Genomic DNA, 21,494 nt, shown 5'->3' with positions numbered 1-21,494 from the left:
AGAGATCGATCGTTCAGTCCGACGGGCCGCCATCTATTTTTGCACTCTCCCCAGTTTTCGCTCGCGTTTGTAAACCAAGATGACGGCCCGTCGGACTGAACGATCGATCTCTACGACTTCACGGAAAAATAGGGGATTGTGAACAGTCTAAAACGTGCCAAACTACTAAACCACATTACAACAGTGCCAAAAAGCGAGGGTCTGTTATAGGGGGTCATACATTCCGCAAACCGCTACATTTTGTTCTTCCTAGACCGCAAAAAGCTTTCGTTTTCTCCTAAAAACCGAATTCGCCAACCCGCAAACCGACACTCAAATCTGGCATAAACCGCCAAACCAGAGTTTCATAGACCGTCAAAAGTGGCTAATGGTAATTGAGAAAGAAAAACCGATGGAAAACAAAAGGACAAAAGTGCTCTTAACGTGGTTCAGCATAATTTAATCCCGTAAAAAACTTTCTATGGTCCAGTTCGAAGGGTTGGTGGGCGGGGCAACCAGGACCTTAACTCAGAGAAGTTGTGTAAAAAAAGCTTCACGCTCTGTTTTATCCAAAGCCAACTTTCAGTTCCTTTATCTTACCTTAATTACGTCAATTGCGTGTTAGGCAGGCAACTAAAAAGATCGTTTTAAGTGTTTGCTTGCTCTAAACTGTAATTCCGAGGCTCTTATCAAGTCTAAGCAATTAACGGTTTGTTTTGCCGTGCGCTCTTATTTTAAAGCATCGAGAACAAATCCGGGGTTTATCCTTAAAGATGTCCAGTTGCGAAAGTAAGCAAAATCAAATTGTTTTGTCAATTGTTTTGCTCGCGCTTGAGTGACGTTCTGAATCTAAACTGATTAAGGGCCTGATTACATGAGCCGGGCTGGCCCGGTTAGCCGGGCTGGCTCGGTTTGCCGAGATCTCGGCACGTCTGTTAAACGCAACAAAAATCAACTTCGCGATTACATGACAACCGGGCAAGCCCGGTTAGCCGAGATCCCGGTATCGACGGTATCGCGATGCCGGGATCTCGGCTAGCCGGGCTGAAAATTTTCCATGTAATCGCGTTCACCGGGCCAGCCCGGCTAAGCGGGCCAGCATTAAATTTCTCTTCCGAGCACAATATCCGACGAAAAAATCAATGCTACTCCTTCTAAATAAGATGTACAGGTGAAGTAACCCATCCAGCTGCATAAGTGCAAAAATTTAACCACCAAATTGCCGGAAAAAGGCGATCAAGATCATTCGTGCTCTGATCATTCATGCTGAAACCGGGCTGAAAGTCATCTCGGCAAACCGGGCCAGCCCGGCTAACCGGGCTCATGTAATACCGGGCTGAAAGTCATCTCGGCAAACCGAGCCAGCCCGGCTCATGTAATCAGGCCCTCTGATTGATTTATGTTAACAGCGCGCGCGTTTTACGCTCCTTTGTTACGGCACAATGAAAAACGTTAATGTTTGATTCGGGAAGAAAAATAGCCTCAGGTTAGAGGTGTGTGTAAAGTGTCCTGGTTTCGGTTGAAATAAACGTGCGAACTTCAAGACTAAATTGGAGCTAGCAAAGAAAAAAAGGTAGGCGTATTTTATGTGGTAATGAAAAGTCCCCTCATTTTACTTTTGCCAAAAGGAAGGTAGCGCGCTGCTTCATCGACATTGGTTGTGCGTTTGTCCATGACACTGCTATCCCTGTATCCAACCAAGCGGTAGGTCGATTATTTTTACCCGAAAAATGGTCAAATGTAAGACAGGAAAAACACTAGTACTGTAAAGGAATCGGCTCGTAATAATTGGGGAATGTTGTATCTCATTATTTCAGCACTAATCTTCCATTACCTCTTCTTATCTCTTTGTGGTTTCGTGCGCTAAAAATACCGTCATAGCTTTGGAGTGGAAGGTCGTAAAAAGATGTCAGTCAATTTTTGGTGATGATTTTTAAGATGTTTACAAAAATCCAAAAAGGTATAGGGGATTAGTGAATTTTAAAGGGAAATGTTAAACGCGGACTGCCCTCAGCCCGAAGTCCTCTCGTCTAGCATGTTTTAAGAGCAAATGTCTACAAAAACCAAACAAAATCGAATTTCCGCGATAAGGCTTAAAGAATCAAATTCGCTCTTCTTTTGCAAATGGGTAGCCCTAAGTAACAATAGTAACGCTATTCTAATTAAGGCTTAATGCAAAAGGAGAGCGAATTTGATATTTTAAGGCCGTTTTTTTCTCTTTTATGTTATTTCTTCCTTAACTCCCCTTAAAGTAGAAGAAATGGCATCTCCAAACAAAGACGCGTTCAAACAAATATGAGCAATGCTGCATCTTTTTAATGTAAGGAGATTTTTTTCAGTTAAGTATCACGGTCTATGTTGATCATCGTAATTTAGTCACAGAGTCCAAATTAGTCGGCGTTAGCCTTGGAAACAGTGATCTGTCCCATGTGACGTCGGTTGGAGAAGTTGTTATTGCGCGTGCCCATGTAACAGTACTTCCCAGGCTTCGTGATGCGGAAACACGGCGGGTTGCAGGAGGCTGGGGCGTTGTCAAGCTGAGCCTGAAGGTTGTCACCCTTGTAACAACCTTTGACGAGCTGAAGATTCAACTGGGCAGGTGATAAATCGGAAGGATCGACTACTTCGAGAGGAATGTTGCTGCAAGTTTTTGGCTTAAGAGACAAGTTGGAGCGACCTAAGAACATGAGATTAAAATAGGGTGTAAGGAAAGCGTCATAATAACAAGTGTACAGGGATAAACGAAACAGTGCATATCTGATCAACCTAATAAACCCTCTTTGCTGGTGTAAAATTTTAAGGTAAGACATAATTAATACTGTTTGCATGAAACTTTCACTACTCCGGCAAAAACGCCAACACAAAAAGGTTTGAAGCTTGTTCCCAAGTCCTTTCAAGATAGTGCACTGGACTTGCGGAGGGGGAAGGGGAGGGGGTTGGGGTTAAAAGAGATCACCGCCTTTTTCTGCTACATGGGTCATGTCCTAGTACAATGATTTTGACTGCTTCCCTAAGTCAACTGGCTGTATTCAGAACAATAATACAGTCTTTTATCTTGGGCGAATCATTTAATTTTTATTATTTTTTACTTATACTAGTTTCTATTGTTTTTATAATGTATTTTAATTATTGTCATGCGCTTTTAACATGATCCTCTGGCTCGGACATGACATTAATAAATTGATTGATTGATCGATTGATCGATACGTCAACGAAATACGAAAAAAAGAGACATACAAAACGTAAGACAAAATCAACAGCAGACGATTAATGAGGTAATTTTAGTCTAAATGACACATTTCCTCGATCCAGTACCTTTGAGACAACCATAGAGTTCCACCCTCATTGATATGTGTCCAACCCAAGCCTTTGGTCGAAAACGAATGTAACGTGCCTTGATTGGTGGGTTTAGTTCATGGTAAACAACGCTGTCCCTGTCTTTATTTCCAGTAAAATCCTTAAGAGATAAGGTGAGCAATTGTTACAGAAAGAAAATAGTTGTAAAACCTTATTCAATGTTTTGCATTTAAATTTTGAATACACGGCATCCATGTAAAGCAGGTTTTTGTTTGTTTGTTTTTACTAGTAGTTAGCCTCTCTTAGTTAATGTTTTATCCTTTGTTTTTTATTCTGTACCTGGATGGAATTTACCGTGTTGAAATAAAGTATTACCTACCTAAAGAATTCGTATCATTGTGTGTTGTGTCAATAGATTGAGCTTATGTCTTACGGCAAGTTAAACCGCCTCGGTATACAGAGAATTGGCTTCAAATTGAAAGGATGCCACAAAATTATCGTTTGCTTTGGCCGAAAAACACCCGAAGCGATAAACACAGACAGAAAACAGAGAAAATAACAAGGATGATTAATATAAGCCATAACTAAGCAAGTGACGCGCAGCATTCAGTGTAAGTGATATTTGTATTTAAATAACATACCGTACTATTAGTTGGCAATGCAATGCATTGTAAGTGAATTTAAAAAGTGTAATGTATTGTAAGTAGAATGCAACGTAATGAATTGTAAGCCGGATTTTATGTAATCAGTGTAACTGTAAGTAAGGTAACGTATTGTAAGTGATATTGTACGTAGTTTAATTGTAAGTATGTGGTGTAATGGATTGTAAGCAATGTGAGTAAGGTAGCTAGCATCGAGGTATCTTGTAGGTAGCTAGCATCGTAAGTAATAAATCTGATAACATTAAAAAAATGGATTTGAAAAGTTTAGACTTAATTCCCGAAAGAGGGGGATGTACGTACTCGGCGGCCCAAGTCAAAACCCAGCTAGAAGCAGAAGCTTTTACAACTGAAAGACGATATAGAAATCAGCTACATCAATCAACCAATAGTCAACTATACCTTGTCTTCGACGGCTCCTCCTTGTCCTTTGCCGTAGTCCTGGAAGTTCACTCCATCGTCGCTGTACTGCAGTCGGTATTGCGTGACCCACTGGTTGTAATCACTCCTTCCTTGTGTCGCTACACCTGTCACGCCAGTATGGCGAGGACCCAAATCAATCTGCAGCCACTGATTGCCGTCATTTTTGCGAGATGACCAAGATCCTGATTTGGGTCCAGTTCTTGTAAAGAAAAGTCTTCCCTGGACAGCGGCATGGTTGCTATTCCATTGCGAAGAGGCAGTAATTTGTCCGTCAGAGATGGCACCGGTTGACATGCCGAGAGGTTTTTGACACACTACAAAGTTTTATGAAAGCAAGAACTTATGCAAGCTGAATTAAGCCGATACACTAACGTCACCTAGACAAACGTACCTATTCTATTCTATAGGCTTTATGCGCTTACTGGTGAAAGAGCGTTGATGATCATAATGACGACCGTGAAATCCTGGTAATAAGCCTTAAATTGGTCTTATCAAATTAGGAGAAGCCACCAAAAACTTCAGTGAAGTTTTTGGTGGCTTAAAAATATGTCGAGCGGCAGAAAAATATGTTTTCAAGCGAGCTGCAAAGAAACGACGTTAGGGACCGTAAGTTGGTGTCTTTATTTATGGAGGGTAACACATGACAGTAAAAACTAGTGGCCCTCTATCTAAAACTAAAATATAAAATAGTCTGCAACATAATTTGCAAAATTTAAAAAAAAAAAATACTTCTCCAAAATATGTTGCACTGTAGAAAAAAATAAAAAATGGCTTAGTATTCGGTTGAAAATGGCTAATAGGTAAGCAATAATTAGCCAGGAAGGAGGAGGATGGGAGGGGTGGAGGAACAAAGTGAGCCAAGCCAAATGCAAGTTATGAGGGCTCAGAGGAATTGTAATTAAAGTTCACCAGTTAAACACATTGAGATTAGTAAGGTTAAACCCGACTAAATTAAACATGCACTATGTAAGAGCACTTTGCGTCTTCTTTAAAATAATATATGGAGTTATAAGCTTTCTATTATTAAATACGTTGTAAACGGCCACTTGAAAAATAAACTTGCCACCTTTAGAAATGTCCCCGCTACAAAAGGTTCTACTGTCAGTGATTGTCTAAATTAAAGATCAAGTCATCTCATCCAGTACCTTTCACTGGACAGCCATAGAGTTCCACCCTCATTGATATGTGTCCATGCCAAGCCACTGGTCGGAAACGGATGTATCGTGCTGTGATTGGTGGGTTTAGTTCATGGTAAACAACACTGTCCTTGTCTGTATTCCCAGCAAAATCCTTAATCAAAATCAGACGATAGGCATATTCAGTTAGAAAAAAGGCCTGTTTAAAAGCCAACTTTAACAACCCAACATTATTGATGACCCTAGACAAAAGTTCATCCAGTTCTCAAACACTGCATACTGAAAACTAATACGGCAGCTACCAGAAGTTGATCATCTTCATTGCCTAGGCCTACGCTTGTAGCGAGCTTCTAAACTGTTCAAACTGCACTGAATTTCTTTGCGCCCTCGTTTCAATAAGCGTCGCTCTAAAGTAATAATTTTGTACTAGTATGCGCTCTTCTCTTTCAATTGATGTCTCCATTCCGACAACGCAGTGCCGAGTCTACCGTACTAAGGTACTATTTAAATCAGTCTAAAGTGAATTTATATCCATTAGAGCAGATTTAACCAACTGAAGTTTACGGTTTGGCAGAACCGTAAAAAGTGCCCCGTCCCCACAAAATAACTGCTCTCTCTTCAGCTACCAAAAGTTCATAAGCACCCCTTTCTCCAGCAGAGTGCTACCTTATTATGGGAAATTAACGCTCGTGTTAATTAAGGTATTTGAAATCGAACGGGACTTAAATTAACGCGAATTGAAGGGAAAATTACTTCCCAATAAAGGAAATTATCGCGAAAGACGGGGTAACTTTTTTAAAATGAAGGAAATTAACGCAACGTAAACAACAAGAACAAGTTTATTTTAACACTTGTATGCGTATAATCTTAAACGAAAACAATGTTCGTGGTACTTTTCCCACTTTGTGCGTTCTTCGCAGTATCAATGATAGTGGCAGGTAAAACAATGCTTTTTTCTTGGAGTCAAGAACGTCTGGACTGTAACGAGAAATTGGGGCCAAAATAATGGAAATTAACGTCATGGAAATTAACGCTCCACTTAATTAATAGTGCGGAAATTAACGTTAACAAAAATTAACGCTAATTAAATTAACGCGAATGTTTGAAATTCGCGTTAATTTCCTATAATAAGGTAAATTAAATCGAAGTTTTACGGTTATTAAATTTTGGTGGATAAAGTTTCTTTCACCTTGTTTCCGGCTTCTCCTTGTCCATAGTCCTGGAAGTTGACTCCATCGTCACTGTACTGCAGTTGGTATTTTGTCACCCACTGGTCGTACCGGCCATTTCTTCCCTGGCTTGCTACACCGGTTACTTTGTATTGATTAACCAAATAAATCTGGAGCCATTGATTAGCATTATTTTTGCCAGAAGACCAGGCTCCTTGTTTACTTCCAGCAGCCGTAAACTGCAGTCTGGCCTGTTCAGGGGCATGATTGTTATCCCATCGCGAAGAGGAACTAATTTGTACGTCAGAGATAGCGCGGTTTTCCATGCCAATGGCGTCATGACATCCTAAGGCTGTATGAAATGGAGAGAGTTATCACGTTTTAGTCAGGATTAACTGTAGGAGAAGCGTGCCGGCGAAGGTTGGCCCATGACACTTTCATGCCAGTTCGTTAAATAAGCGTAATACCCACACGAAATACCGATGTGATGTTTCACATTATTCGACAAAAAAATACGGTAAAAAAGTTCTCAGAACACACTTTCCTGGTCTCAACATATAAACTGAAGATTTAAGCGCTCAGGCCATTTTGCTCGACAGAGATTAAAGTGGTACAGCTCACTGGCCAGAGTGAAGTACCCGGGGGAATTCGCATAAGAAAAGAACGGGGATGGGGCCCAATATGAGCGTGGCTTAAGCTTTTTTCACCCCTTTTAAAAGAGACCCTTTTTCATGTCCGGGACATTGTTTGGATAACACAGACCTACGTTGCTCAAGATATAGTCTTATCGAGAGAGAAACGGAAAACTCACACACATCGCCATACAACTCCACTCTAAGACAGTTCCATTCATGTTGCTTGGTTGGATGAAAGCGAAAGTATCTTGCTGAAACTGACACTGGTAACTTGTGTTGGTCAACCGTGTTGCTGTCGCCTTGTCTGTGAAACTCCTTTGAATAAAAACAGAATCTAGTTAGACGATGCATTAAACCCTGTATGTAGCACGAAGGTGAAGATTGCGTTCGAGCCTAGTGGCCCATCAGGCCGGAGCTTATCCCGGTTTCGGTAGCATGAAGCGACTAGGAGTATTTTTACTCCCTTTGGATGGGATGCTAGTCCATCACAGGGTTACCCCCTCCCCCCTCCCCAGCATTAAATTCGCCGGTATACCCAATTTGGGTTAGAGACTGTTGTGAGTGTTTTGTTGACAAATACACGCACGCGCTGGCCGCACAATGAACGAGAAATTTTCAATACTGCACGAGGCGTAGCCGAGTGCAGTATTGAAAATTTTGAGTTCATTGTGAGGCCAGCAAGTGCGTGTATTTGTCAACAAAACACGAACGAACAGACTCTAACCCTTTTAATATACAATCTGAGTACACTGCATCGAACTGCAAGCGATCATCGACTTAACGAACTTCAAACAACAAACTTAATGTTTAAAAATAAGAAGTGTAGTAGTACATAATTACACGGGATTACATCAATAATATAAAAATCACAAATTAGCCGTACAGAAATAAAACTTAAAATGGTTCATAAAATCGTTCATCAGCTGTGGTCGTTCATAAATACAGTCAGCGAGAAGCTTGTTCAATGCAAGTCGATGGCTTTCACAATCAAGCAACTACAAGCAAGTCAATCGCACACAAAAATGTATTTATTGAGCTGCAGTTTACCTTTGAACATGAAAGCGCTTCAAGTTGTTATCCTCTTCGATTTTGTTTGGTATTGGATCGTTGATAATTTGAGGAATATACTTTTCTTCCACTTCTACAAGCTTTGAAGCTGAAGACACCTTCAATAATGCACGATTTTCGTGCATTATTGTCAATACTGCACTGTCTGAGTTTGCTGACGACAGGTAAAGCAAAATCACGTGATCTATTTTAACCAATTGCGCGCGTGGATTTTGGACAGTGAACGAAGATTGTATATTAATATTCAACTGGGTGGAGAGAGGTACTGTGAGAGTAAAGTGTTGTGCCCTACATTAACAATTAGAGTTAACAATAAAAGTTAAGCGGTGTAGCCCTCACCACTTCTGTGCCATCTGCATCTTTATAAGCAGTCCATGTGTTTCCATCCGATGAATAAGACAGCTTGAAGTCTGTGACCCATTCATTGCCATTCCTGTCTCCCTGAGTACTAACACCACACACTCGCATCTCTCTTCCAAGATCAACCTGCAGCCAGTCGTTACTCCTGTTAGATTCCTTGGCACACCAGCCATCGCCTCTGTCTCCGTTGAGTCGACCGTAAGCAGGCTGGAAACCATTGCCAAATTGAGAGGAAGCTGACATGTGACTATCAAGAATTTTTGCTGGGTCAGAAATTCCTACAGGCTTCTTGAAGCAATCACCCGCCGGCTCTGAAGGCAAACAGTTATTCATATGAAATATATACGGTTGATGTCACTAAAAGTTACCGAAAGTAATAAAATTCCTCGGGCGTTTTTTGTTCGTTTTCCATTTAACAATTTGTTGAACGGATATTGGGATGCCGTTGTTGGTGCTTTTGTTTTCGATAACAATTTGTCAACGCCTCGTGATGCAAATTTGGATTTAAGGTATTTTACAACTCTGGAAAGGCGTTCAATAATACTTCAGCAAAACGTTAGGAAAACACTTGTGCAATGTTATTTCTCGTAATACTTCTCTCGCGTTGTCGGCAAATGTTCGTCGCGTTTTGCTACAGTGCCATCAATGCATGATGCGCACTCAATACGCAGCAGTTATATTTCAATTTCGTATCCTTTAGTGCATGTAGTGCACGACCTTTACAAACGTAATAACCTGCCTCACCTGAGTTGCATCCTTCTGTAACCCAACACACGTTGGTGCGATCCGAACCTGGGAAAAAGAAACACTAGCGCTGTAAACGATATGACCCGAACTCATCACTTCTCATAGTTCTGAAAGCCTTGTTAGCATATGATCGATCGCACGCTTATTTACTGGCAGGTGTTACTTGGTTTTCTTGAATAATGTGGAGTTAAATTTATATAAAACCAGAGATCAACCGGACTAAGACTGAACATTTGCAGTCAAGGGATTGAAAAGCTTTTCACAGAGCCACCAAGAAATCATGCTGATCATGGACAACCGAGGTTTGCTTTCGCTTCCCCCCGGGGGTAGTGTTAAAAAGAAGACAGTTTTCTTACGTGCTCTTCCTTCTCCGTCGTTGTTCTGATTGTTGTTTGAACCTACAAATATATAAAAGATCGTTACAAATTGAAACCTCCGTCAAAAGAGATGCTTTTCTAGACTTGCAACTTAGCCATGTCGATTCAAAAGGTTTTTACCCCGGCCAGCATGATAGATAAATAAATCAGATAGATAAATCGTTTGTTTAAAATCACAACTAGCAGCTATAAGATGAATTACTTGTGTTATGTACATTTGGTGAAAGTTCAAACTTATAAAAATTTCTAACTATAAATTATCATAAAAAAAATCATACAATGATAAAATACTTCAAAATTCTTACCTGACCAGACGAAACACACCACATCATTTGTTGTAACTGAAATGCGTTCAGGAGTGAAGCGATATTCCATGGCTGGATAAGCCTGCACAATGTTTCCTCTCTTTCCCATTCCTCCGATGTAGTAGATGTTAGAATGCTGATATTTTGGAGGTAGGTCGCTTCTTGGTTTGAGAATGATCACGTGACTTCTGTCCTGGAATGTTCGGCCGAGCTGCGCGGTGTTCAGAGCGAGTTGTAGATCAGTTTTATCGTCAACGGCTTTTGTTGTTGGATCATTCGTAACGCTGCAAAGAAAAAGATAACGCATTATTTGAGTCTAGAACATTACAGCGGAGGGGTATGGGTCAGTATCCAAACGAGAAATTGTCCGTTTCACGTTTTAAAAAATAATTTTACCATTACTTACTCTTTATTATTGCTCGCATCAAACTCGCGTGGGACGTCGTTAGTGGTGATGTTATATCTACAAAAAATATATGTAAACTATTCAAATAATGTCGTTTAACGTGTAGATGATTTGTACTTAGAGTAAGCACATCGCTTTATGGCGTATAAATAAACTGCGCCACGCTTATCTTAAATTAAACAGTTTTATATGCGCAGCGTGTTAAGTTCTGGTTGGTCTTTATTCAAATTGGCCGTGGTCCTGTGACAGTCTGCCTGGCCTGCTACCTGTCCCCGTTCTTTTGTGTTTGGCCTCCTTCTCATCAAGTCCCGCTCTCAACAGACAAAATGTAACGGCTTGAAGTGACGAAGCAGACCCATATGCATGGCATCACAGTAAACATTGTCTGACTGCCTGCTTAAATTTTACAGCTAGTAGCTGTTACTGTACTGTGAGAATTAGGGTTTAATTGGAGAAATAAGGTTTTAAAGGGCCGTGTGCATTAATGGCAGTCATTTGCCTCACCTCAATCGTAACCTGAAACATACCCTCCCTCCCTCCCTCCCTGTGGGGGGGGAGTTCTTTTTCCTTCTCGCTTTCGTCGCCTGTCGCAGGTTACCTCAATCGTAACACGCAACGCTGAGTAGTGTTGGTAGGAAAGCATGGAACCTTCCACTTGTACGACGAAAACTTGCCTTCCATGTTCATTCCGTTGTGGTTAACGACAGTTGATGGCGCGTAGATCACATCAGGGGGTTTGTGAAGGAGAACATACTGTTCCATTTCATCCGATCCCTGTGAGAGCTTGTTTGGTTCGTACGGTAGACCTTTTGTCACCTTTAAACCACCCTGGGCCTCACAGCTGCTCAAGATGCCAGCAGTTTTCTCCAAGTAGTTAGTGATGAATTTTGTCCAGGTTCCTCCAGCCGCTTTACACGACTCCGCGGTGATGTATTTGGCAACACATTTGTCGGCGATATCATTATTGTTTTCTGGCGGACAGTTTGCGTTACCCGTCAGTTTGCTTGGCATTATGCACATATCTAATGTGGAAATGAAGTTCAAGGAAAAATTAAGTTTAAACGGCTGAACTCTTTTCTAGAGGGGAATACGTTACTTGGGTTTCGACGGTATAGATAGGGGCAATTTAATCGACTGGATAATCAGTCTGAGAATACTTGGTGCTGACAAAAGGTATTTGAGACTTAGGGACAACAGTACAATACTATATTAAAAAAAAAAAAAAAAAAAAAAAAAAAAAAAAAAAAAAAAAAAAAAAAAAAAAAAAAAAACAAAAAACACCAAAACGTTATAACTATAATATTTAACAATTAGACTACGAGCCCCTAGTCAACGAGGCGCAGTTTTAGTAGAATCTCTTAATAATTCCAGTCCAAAACCTACAATTTTATGAACCTTTAAGCCAAAAATCAAGAATTATTGTCTTTTTAAAGTGCAACGCGTGCACGATTGTGCTCTATCGGGGAATAAAAAACAGTGGGAGAACCAATCAGATTCACGGATTTCCAATAGAATACAACTGAGGTTCTACTAATTACATCATAGATTCAGACTTGTAACATAAAAAATAACTTTTACACTTACATTTGTATCCATATTCTGGACTGTTGACGTAATTCTTCATCAAATCCTCGGTCTTTTTATTGCTAACCATGATAGCAATGTCCTTCCACGGAGAGGGGCCCCAGTAAGGATAGTAATCGCGTTCCTCGGGGACCTCCAAGCCTCTCCTTGTTCCTGCAGCATTTTGTCGTGTGTAAATCGGCAGATCACCTTTAAGTTGTTGGTCAGCGGTAAACAAACCTGTTGCAACAACAAAATACGGGTGGGAGAACATGTGAAATTTTTCTTTGTTTTAAAGCTATTGTTTTCCTTCTCTTTATTGTTTCAAAGTTTTTTTGTTGTCTTGGTCGTGCTTTGGTTTACGTCACTAGTTAGTTTCTCAGGTTCTTACACCGAGGATGAGCCAGAAATACTTACCCAGTTGTAAGTATACCCAGTTGTAACTAAAGTTAACGATTATTCCACGAGCGTGCGTTGGATATGAGATGGTAGATAGCGATCATCTCATATCCAACTAGCGCGAGTGGAATAATTGTTTTATTAAAAACACCCGAAGAATTGCAATATTTTAGCTCCGCAGCTGTTTTCGTTGACGCGTATCGGCTACCATTTTTGTGGTCGATGGTATATGAGCTCATATACCATTGGCTGTCAACCAATCAAAACGCAGGAATGGCAATATACCATTGCTAGTTTTTAATAACATATTTTAGACAATCTGGTTTTATCAGCGTGCTTATACATCAATGCCATTTTTTTACTGGTTTGAACCAATAAATATTTCTTTGACAATTTCAGTGCAGAATATGATACTCCTACCTTTGTTCCTTTCTCTGCGGAAATACGCCTGATAGTAATTGGCTGGCTCGTGAAGTCCACGGTCTCTTCTGATGTAGGTATTCTCCTTCCCTCCGTTTCCAAAACCCTGAGTGTTGAGTGTCTGACCGTTGCGAATCGTATGATATTCAAACTCTCTGTCCACAACATTGGTAGCCATCTTGCCCTCGGGATATGCCTGGCACATGTACTGTAAGATAACTTGTGTTTCCACTCTGTCGTCTGTCTTTGGGCCGGTCCCGTGTTGATTTGTCCACATGATTTCTACTTCAGATTTGGCCTTGGCATCGCATCTGCTCATGTAGAACTCCTGAAAAGTGAATGAATGAACAACTTGAATGACTGAACGAACGAACGAACGCACGAATGAGCGAACGAACTAATCAACCAAGGCAGGAAGCGAACAAAAGTGTAGATTGATGGATTGATGGATATGTGGATGAATGAATAGTAAAATGAATGAATGAATGAATGGTATTCTTTGACTCTACTAAATAAATTACCATTGGTAGCTGTCTAAATTCCTGAATATTATCTCCAGGGTTACTGTCCAAACTGTCTCCAACATTGTATCCAGCTTTGCCGTTATTCTATAAATTAGAAAGAAAGCATTAATCAAAATCGTTTTACTATTGAAAACTTAAAACTATGATTTTCTTTAAAGTATTAAAGGATTTTTAAGACAAAAATATTAAAGGATTTTTAAGACCAAGAGCAAGAGACCGTAGGCTGTCAGTAAATGTGAGAATCGATTAGATTTCCGAGTCTGCACTAGACCAAGACAACCATCTTCTAGCCTGTTCCAGGCGTTCAAGGCCTGGAACAGGCTTACCATCTGCTAATATATCGTAACATTTCGGTTATAAGCCCCCCCCCTCCAGGCTTATAAGCCCCCCGGTTATAGGCCCATCTACCTGTAAACAAAAAATTACATATGCATCAAGCCCCCCTCTGCTGGATGATAGTACGGAACAGGGCTAAATGTTGCTTTATTATGCGTTTTTAGCTTAAAAATGTAATTCGATCAACGCTGCCGTGGCTCCTTTCGAAACGTTTTTTTTTTATTCCGCTAATAAGTCCTCCCGTATATTAGCCCCTCCGCTTATAAGCCCACACAGAAGCCCTTACGAAGTTGTATCAGGGCTTACAGCCGGAATTTTAAGGTAGGTCTATTACAGTTCCGCGAATTTAATTGGTTTGCGCCTTGTTGCAAATTGACACTGATAGAAGACTCGTGATGGTAGTCTAATTGATAGATATTTTATACTTAGCCAGCATAATAATTGTAGATGTCGTGAAGTCTAACCTGTGAATCAAACAATCTGTTTGCGTTCCTGACGTTATCTTGGTTGCCGTTCAAACGGTTGTTGGATCCTGGTGGAAAATGCATGTACATGTCTGACATGCAAGGTACCATAAGTACAGCCAGGAGGCAGCCCCAAACGAAAATGGTCCTCATTGCCTGTTTCAATACAATAGAACAAACCATAATTAACGAAGAAAATTTGAAATTTAGCTAAGCTTAATTAGCTAACTATCAGTAAATGAAGAAAAAAATGAATAAAAAATTATCCCAGCTGTCTCTAACTTCAAAATAGACGTAAAGAGTTTTCGGTTTTGAAGTTTTAGAAACTTCGTTGCAACTCATTAATTAGTTCTTCTTTAACAAGATAGTACAGTACTCTTGAAAAATTAAGCTAAATAAATTCCGTACAATGCACGACAGCCCCTTTAACCTTCAATTGATTACCTGAAGCTTTCTTCCTTTTCACTTGGACGGTAAGCTCAGCTTAAAAGTTAAAATAGTTGACAAGCTGGAATCGTAGCGCTGTTGCAGGCGAAGAGTGATTTCAGCTGCATTGAAATAATTCTTATAGCACTCTTGTATAATTATATGCAAACACACTGAAGGAATGCGGAGACAGAAAAGTGTTAATTGACGTTTGTTTATCAGTTTGGTGTGAACTGCGGAAATTAGTTACCAAACCACGGCAGAGAGCAGCAATGGAAATATCATTTCCTCGCTGACACACACAGAAACGAAATAACAAACCGACTTCAGATTATCGATGTTGCATTGCCAGAGTAGCTAGCAAAATTTCAATTTCCGGTGTAACGCTGAGCGCCTCAGTGTCACATAGCTGCTTGTGTTCTTATTAATAATAAAGATTAGCCAAAGATTGCGCGAAAAATGACAATTACGCAAAAATACATTTTTTTACCAAAAAAATTCCAGCAGAGGTAAAAAAACATAGATTTCTGTTAATATAAATGTACTTAAGAAAGTTCACACATGGTTTGTAAGCCCCTACAACGCAGGACATCTTGAGTTTAAGTAGCCAATCAGAGCTCGCAAAAATGCCAATCATTGGTTTGCGTATACTGATTTGTTATGATATTTAGTTATGATAGTTTAGTTGCTTAGATAGTTATGATAAACAAAATATAACTTAACAATACACAGGTGTATAAATAGAGTGTATCCCAGTGATAAGTTATGTAATTGTAGCGTTTTCTGCATTCAGTATTTTAGGACGCCATATTCTGTCAGTGAAGGCATTTTATTTAGTTTTAGTTTTGCTTTCGATATTGTTCGCTTCTTCAGTACACAAACGTTTTACCCAGGGAGTTTTAAACAGACCAGGTTATAATAAGCTCTTTTGTTTATTGTACCTCGCTTGCTAGGTACCTTAAAGAAAAAGAATGTTTTCCGCATTCAGACGATTCAGACGAAGGCAGGGAGGTTTGGGTCTCGTTCGATATCAGAATAGCATTTGGATATCTTCAGACCAAAATTAACTGGGAGAAACGCGTTGCCGTTGATAAAATACATCTTTTTTGGTAAGACTGATTGTAATAGTTTAATTTAAAAAAACCCACGCGTTGCAAAATAAAATTAAACGTGCGGAAATGTTTTACTTAAATAAAATTTTTATGCGAAATTGGGAGCATTAGTGGCGTTAAAAGAAACTCATAAAAGTTATCACTTAAATACGTACCTCTTAATTGCTAACGTTTCTCTTGGTAAGCAATCAGCTACAATGCAAAGTTTTCGAACTTGCTTAGGTCTTGCAAGCTCGATCCGTTGAGTTTTCAACTGAACTAAGTAAAACTACCTTGCCGTCTTTTAATGGCATCTTTTTTGCATAAGTATGCAAGCGACAATTAAGCGCTTGCTGTGCAGTACTTAAGCATATCGCGCGTACAAAAGTTCTAAACAAAACAAATCAAAACACAATGTTAATTAAATTATGAAGTTAAATGCTTTTAGCTTCCTATTTTTGAAGGAAATATTTCTTCAATTTTCATTCTGATGTTTTACACTTAACTTTAAAGCAACATACAAAATGTTTGTAGCCTCCAACAAATACGCAACCTTCACATGTTGCTCAGTGCCAGATGCCTTAGCCACGAATGGTTCTCGTAATTTCATAACAGGGGTAAACACGGAGGTTTCTTGGTGTTGTTTAATAAATTTTCACTTATAAATGTTTTGTTCATGCTGTTAAGCTACACAAAAGTTTTTCCGCATTCAGTACGCGGCGTATCCAGTATGATATCATAAAGAACACAGCAATATTTTGGGGAGGCCATAAATATCCTTACTTCTTTGTTCGCGCCGAAATAAGATAATTGGGAATTGTTAAGTTCAGTGATAAACAAAATATAACTGAACAATACGCAGGTGTATAAATAGAGTGTATCCCAATGATAAGTTACATTTTTTACCAAAAAAAAATTATCAGAGGTAAAAAAAACATAGATTTCTGTTAAAATAAATGTTAAACGTAGGAAAATTTACGCACGATTTGTAAGCCAATAATTACAATGCAGAACATCCCGACTTTAACCTTCGGACGTACAAGCAAATTCATACTCACACCATCGTACAAGGGGAGGAGATGAATGGAACCCCTCCCCGGAGTTTTCGTTCTATTAAGGCGCAGCGAAATTATTTTACTCTGAGTAGAAAGCTCTACAAGAACACATAATTTTTAATTTGTTGGCTGATACGTCACATGACGTCATTAGAGCCGCCATCTTGGATCCGCCATCATGGATTTCACCATTTTCTTAGAAAGTCGCAAAATAACGGAAATTGATGCAAAATCAGGCCAGATAAACAAATCGTTGGAAACAATAATGAAAAATGTTAAAAATGACGAGTTTTGGCCAGACCTGCTTGTAATTATGACGTTGCCATGGCACCGTCAAATATCATGGGCACGTGGTTGACATACAGTATCAAAATTTCGGCAAGGGATGAATGAACAGCTACTGACAACAACAACAACAACAAGCTTTATTTGCATGACTGTAAATTTGTTACAATATTGCAAAAGCGTAAACTTATTTAGTAATAATAATAATAAAAATAATAAAATAATAATATATAGTAAAAAACAAAAATGATTCATATAAAATTAATTACATTGATAGTATTTTGTTACGTAAATCAAAACAAGATGATATAAATTTAATCAATTGCATGGTCACAAAATGATCGGGAGAATTCATTAATTCTAAAATCAAGTCAGGCACTGGTAGTTGGCTGACATTTAAGATGATAGGCTGTATTGTCTTGTAAAAGTTATCTCTTATTGTTGCATATTTGGAACAATAAAAGAGAAAATGAATTTCATCTTCAGTTTTATTACAATCACAGACCGGGCAGAGCCTATTATGTCTGGGCGTATTGTTATATCTGCCTAGTTCGATCATTAACTTATGATTGCTAATACGTAATTTAGCTAATGTTCTCCTACCAGAAACTCTCCTAGTTAACTCTAGATAATTGGAGGTAGCATATTCGTTCTTAAAAGATCTATAAAATTCTAGTTTTTGAGAATGCTGTAGAGTATGCTGCCAATACGAAATATATTTCTGTTTCATTAACTGCAGAAACATTGTCACTTTTGCGGTGTCTACTAAATCAGGATTAAAATTACCAAAATTAAAATATTCGGATATCTTCATAAGATTAGAGTAAAAACTATTTTTACCAGCGGTGTGAAGTTCTAATGAAATTAAAAAAGACTGTCTAACAAAAGAATCCGGTTGCCTTTTCTTGGAGATATATCAAATAGTTGAGGATTCTTTGATTAATGGTGATAAGGAGAGGAAATCGACCAAGCTCAGCTCTACATGCAACATTAGAAGCCTTATTACTGACTTCAAGATAGCGTTTACAAAACTGTAGATGTGTTCTTTCAATTTGTGAACCATCCCAGGCCTTAAAATCAGATTTTACATAACCACCCCAAATTTCACTATTATAGAGCAGAATTGGAGATATCATTGCATCAAAGATTTTACAGGCAAGAGAAGGTTTCAATCTACTAAAATTTGTGTGTCGTCTCAAACTAAAAAGTGCATGAAGGCCTTTCTCTTTTAGGTGATCAAGTGAGATTTTAAAATTTCCTGTAGAAGATATTTTGGTTCCTAAATAAGTGTAATCTTGTACAACATCAATTGTTTGATTTCCTATGTAAAATACATGTTCAGTACATTTTTTCGCACGTTATTGAAAAACCATTATCTTGGTTTTTTTGGGATTTACGCTCAACATCCACGTGTTGCAGTATGTGTCTAATGTGTTAAGACAGTTTTGCAAACCTGTTTTGGAACGTGATAAAATAATTAAATCGTCGGCATAGAGTAGAGCGTTTAATTTTGTACCGTTTGGTAGGACAAAAGGATCAGACAGAATATTTTCAAATGAGAACGGTAAATCGTTAATATAAAGGTTGAAAAGTAGTGGACTTAAAACGCAACCTTGTCGTACACCTCTCATATATTGAAAGGGTCGTGTCTGATACTGATCAATTTTTATTGAACAAGAAGACTTAGAATAAAGGCTTTTAATTAAATTGTAGAAGGATCCCCCTAAATTAATTTGCAATAACTTACTTAAAAGCCTATTATGCCAGACTGAGTCGAAAGCTTTTCTAAAATCGACAAAGCAGGCATAAATTTTGCCATTGTGATTATGGACGTACTTGTCTATCAAAGTTCGGAGTGTAAAAACATGGTCTGCTGTTCGATTGTTAGGCATGAAGCCGATCTGTGACTTGTGTAATATATGATTGGTGTTGAAATACTCGAGAAGCCTTTGATTTAAAATAGAACAAAACAGTTTACCCAGACAACTCGAAACGCAGATACCACGGTAATTTGACGGATCACTTCTTCCACCCGATTTATCATAAATTGGCGTTATGAGACCACCACACCATGTTTGAGGCATGGAACCTGAATTTAGAACTCCATTGAAAAGTTTGTAATATACGGGCATAAGGTCGTTGATACTTGCTTTAATCATTTCATTTTTAATTTTATCTGAATAAGAAGATTTGTTGTTCTTTAACTTTTTGGCAGCTTTTCGTATTTCAATTTCGGTAATCAAGTGATCTAATGGCCGAAATTGTTTTTTCCGGACTTCTTCTTCTTGAAGTTCGTTACAGATTTTCTCTTGAATGGGATTAAGTCGATCATTGGAGTGAAGAGATTCAAAATATCGCAGCCAATTTTCTTCTGACACTAAAGGAGTATCTTCTTTTTTAATAGTGTCATCCATTGATTTTAAACATTTCCAAAAGTTAGCCGCATCTGAATTGTTAACGGCTTCCTCCAAGTTATGAAGCTTGCTATTACAATAGTCGTTCTTTTTAGATTTAAGTAAACTTTTGTATTGCATTAGAACGACGTGGTAAGTTTCACGTAAAATTGAGTTCAGGGGGTCTCTGTGTTTTTGGTTTGCCAATTTCCTCAATTCATGTCTTTTTAATCTACATTCCCGATCAAACCATTTTTTGTTTGACGATGACTGGATACGCTTACGCTGTTTTGTGGTTTTAATCTTTAAACATTGTCTTGCAGTTGTGTTGAAAATATTTTCTACTTTATCAAGGGAAGTGTTAACATCGTTAATATGTGCTCTTTCGTCTATGTAATCTTGTATGAGAGTTTGGATGACTGGAGAGCGTAAAGCATCTTTGAATTTCTGTGTAGAATCGCTTTCCCAAACAAACTGTTTTGATATGCGCGTTAAAGAGTTGATGTTATTATGCGATCCTTTTGGAATACATGTATCAGAATTGGTCGAATTAATATTTAGCCAAGTCACTATAGGGCTATGATCGGATAATGAAGTGGGCTGTTTTACTATAAAATTTGAAACATTTAAGAATAAATCTTGATCGCACAGTGCGTAATCAATTACACTTATACCATTTCTCCCGTGAAAAGTAGCTCTCCCCAAAGAGTCACCACTGACTCTTCCATTCAATATTCTGAGATTGGCGCTTTTACATATTTCAAGAAGTCTTTTTCCGTGATTGTTCACTTCATTGTCAAAGCTATTTCGCTGAGTTGGATTAAGCGAAAGTTCAGATCGGTCATTTGGAATAACTTTCGACCCTTCTTGACAGATACTATCCGAATATTTCCCTGTTCTTGAATTAAAGTCGCCCATAAGAAGAACCGATCCATGGGAGGAAAAAAGTGCAATGCCCGTTTCAGTTTCGGCATTGTAGAGTAAATCCTCTTTTCAAAATTTAGAAAAAACCTTACCGGGGGTGGCATCCACCCCCCCCCCCCCACCCCCTGTACGTCCGAGGGTTAAGTAGCCAATAAGATCTCGCAAAAATACCGTTCATTGTTTTGGTGTGTACTAATTATGTAAAACTACATGCAGTTGATCACACCTGAACTGAAAAGATTACTTTTTGCTCTTCAATAAAACAAAGTTTAACAAAGTATAAATCTCCCGTTATCTTTCGCGTGGTCACATTTCCGTCTAACTCCAAACGTAGGGCAATAATTGAAAAAAAACGAGGCAGCCCCAAACGTAGATGGTCCTCATGACTTGCATGCGTTTCAACGTAACACAAAGGAGCACCAATAAGCTAAATGACTGAAGTGCGGTCTTGCGTCACTCTGGCTTCTTAGTATCACTGGAGTTTTAATATTTTGGGAAACAACTTTAAACTGGTGACCCTCGAGCTCCTTAATTTTATAAAATTAAGATTTAGCAGTATTTTCTTTCTTGTTTTATTTTAGCAGAGGATGTACAGCCCTCGAAATGATCCTGACCCCGAAAATGATCCCCAATAATCCCGAACTGATCTCCAAATTGACTCTGAAATGATCTCTACCCTGAAATGGTCTTGAAATGTTTTCACCTGACCCCGAAGTAATTCGCAAGTAATTTTTGGAATGGCGCCAGTAAAAATGGTGTAAAATTTTTACTTGCAATACAAAAAAAGATAAAACCTTAACAGGACTAAGCAAATTAATATCCAGAATGGTGTCGTTTACCATGCGTTAAAAATAAAACTTTTAAATTTTACTGCATGGGATAATCCGGCATTTCCAAACTCAGTGATGCATCTGAAAGGAGGACTATAAAGTTGATGCATGCAAATGGCAGTGGTTTACTATGTTGGTCATAGGGTTCTGATGAAATCTATTTAACTCATTCATGTCCGGCCTTTAAAATATCAGTCGCTGAAGTCTGATGACCGAAAAAATT

General features: G+C 38.8%; 1 protein-coding gene across 3 annotated transcripts in view; it reads right to left on the bottom strand.

Annotated features, from left to right (window-relative positions):
- Positions 1-2,273: 2,273 nt before the first annotated feature.
- The window catches only part of LOC144643179 (uncharacterized), a 33,700-nt gene continuing 14,479 nt past the window's right edge, over positions 2,274-21,494 (bottom strand). Inside the window, exons 1-17 of one of the 3 annotated variants that reach the window (XM_078502346.1) lie at positions 15,961-16,052; positions 14,268-14,423; positions 13,465-13,551; positions 12,944-13,271; positions 12,146-12,364; positions 11,160-11,583; positions 10,562-10,618; positions 10,156-10,439; positions 9,830-9,871; positions 9,471-9,518; positions 8,706-9,037; positions 7,475-7,613; positions 6,684-7,015; positions 5,504-5,648; positions 4,338-4,672; positions 3,295-3,436; positions 2,274-2,656 (exon numbers count right to left, since the gene is read on the bottom strand). In XM_078502346.1, the coding sequence (XP_078358472.1) occupies positions 2,370-2,656; positions 3,295-3,436; positions 4,338-4,672; positions 5,504-5,648; positions 6,684-7,015; positions 7,475-7,613; positions 8,706-9,037; positions 9,471-9,518; positions 9,830-9,871; positions 10,156-10,439; positions 10,562-10,618; positions 11,160-11,583; positions 12,146-12,364; positions 12,944-13,271; positions 13,465-13,551; positions 14,268-14,420 (3,354 nt within the window). In that variant the 5' untranslated portion in view covers positions 14,421-14,423; positions 15,961-16,052 and the 3' untranslated portion in view covers positions 2,274-2,369. Of the gene's footprint in view, positions 2,657-3,294; positions 3,437-4,337; positions 4,673-5,503; positions 5,649-6,683; positions 7,016-7,474; positions 7,614-8,705; positions 9,038-9,470; positions 9,519-9,829; positions 9,872-10,155; positions 10,440-10,561; positions 10,619-11,159; positions 11,584-12,145; positions 12,365-12,943; positions 13,272-13,464; positions 13,552-14,267; positions 14,424-15,960; positions 16,053-21,494 lie in introns of those variants that run through there. The other 2 variants (XM_078502345.1, XM_078502347.1) reach the window with 2 other exon arrangements.

The sequence above is a fragment of the Oculina patagonica genome, chromosome 2 (genome assembly GCF_052425735.1).
Source record: "Oculina patagonica isolate OP01 chromosome 2, crgOcupat, whole genome shotgun sequence".
In the NCBI taxonomy this organism is placed as follows: Eukaryota; Metazoa; Cnidaria; class Anthozoa; order Scleractinia; family Oculinidae; genus Oculina; species Oculina patagonica.
This window is presented reverse-complemented; position numbering and strand designations above follow the sequence as displayed.